At 54.9% G+C, this 204-nt stretch overlaps 1 protein-coding gene across 2 annotated transcripts in view; it reads right to left on the bottom strand.

Moving 5' to 3' along the window:
- Positions 1-204, bottom strand: part of LOC119594363 (neprilysin-1-like) — a gene marked incomplete in the record, with an annotated part of 114,752 nt that overhangs the window by 3,260 nt on the left and 111,288 nt on the right. The window contains 1 exon segment of one of the 2 annotated variants that reach the window (XM_037943424.1): positions 8-138. In XM_037943424.1, coding sequence (XP_037799352.1) covers positions 8-138 — 131 coding nt within the window. 2 annotated transcript variants of the gene reach the window in all.

The following is a 204-nucleotide window of genomic DNA, read 5'->3' on the forward strand; positions in this document are numbered from 1 at the left end:
AACTCACATTTTTGCCCACCGTCTGGATGGGATACTGGCTGTACTGCTCGACGAAACAGGCGGCTCGCTCGGTGAACTGCTCGGCCATGTCCTCGCTCCACCACTGAGACACATTCCCGTGCTTATCGTATCGCTTACCTGAAGGAACTGTTAAGGTGAGACAGACAACAGACGAAGGTGACGCGACACTGAGTGGACACTGGC

This window comes from Penaeus monodon, chromosome 33, assembly GCF_015228065.2.
Source record: "Penaeus monodon isolate SGIC_2016 chromosome 33, NSTDA_Pmon_1, whole genome shotgun sequence".
NCBI classification, from domain to species: Eukaryota; Metazoa; Arthropoda; class Malacostraca; order Decapoda; family Penaeidae; genus Penaeus; species Penaeus monodon.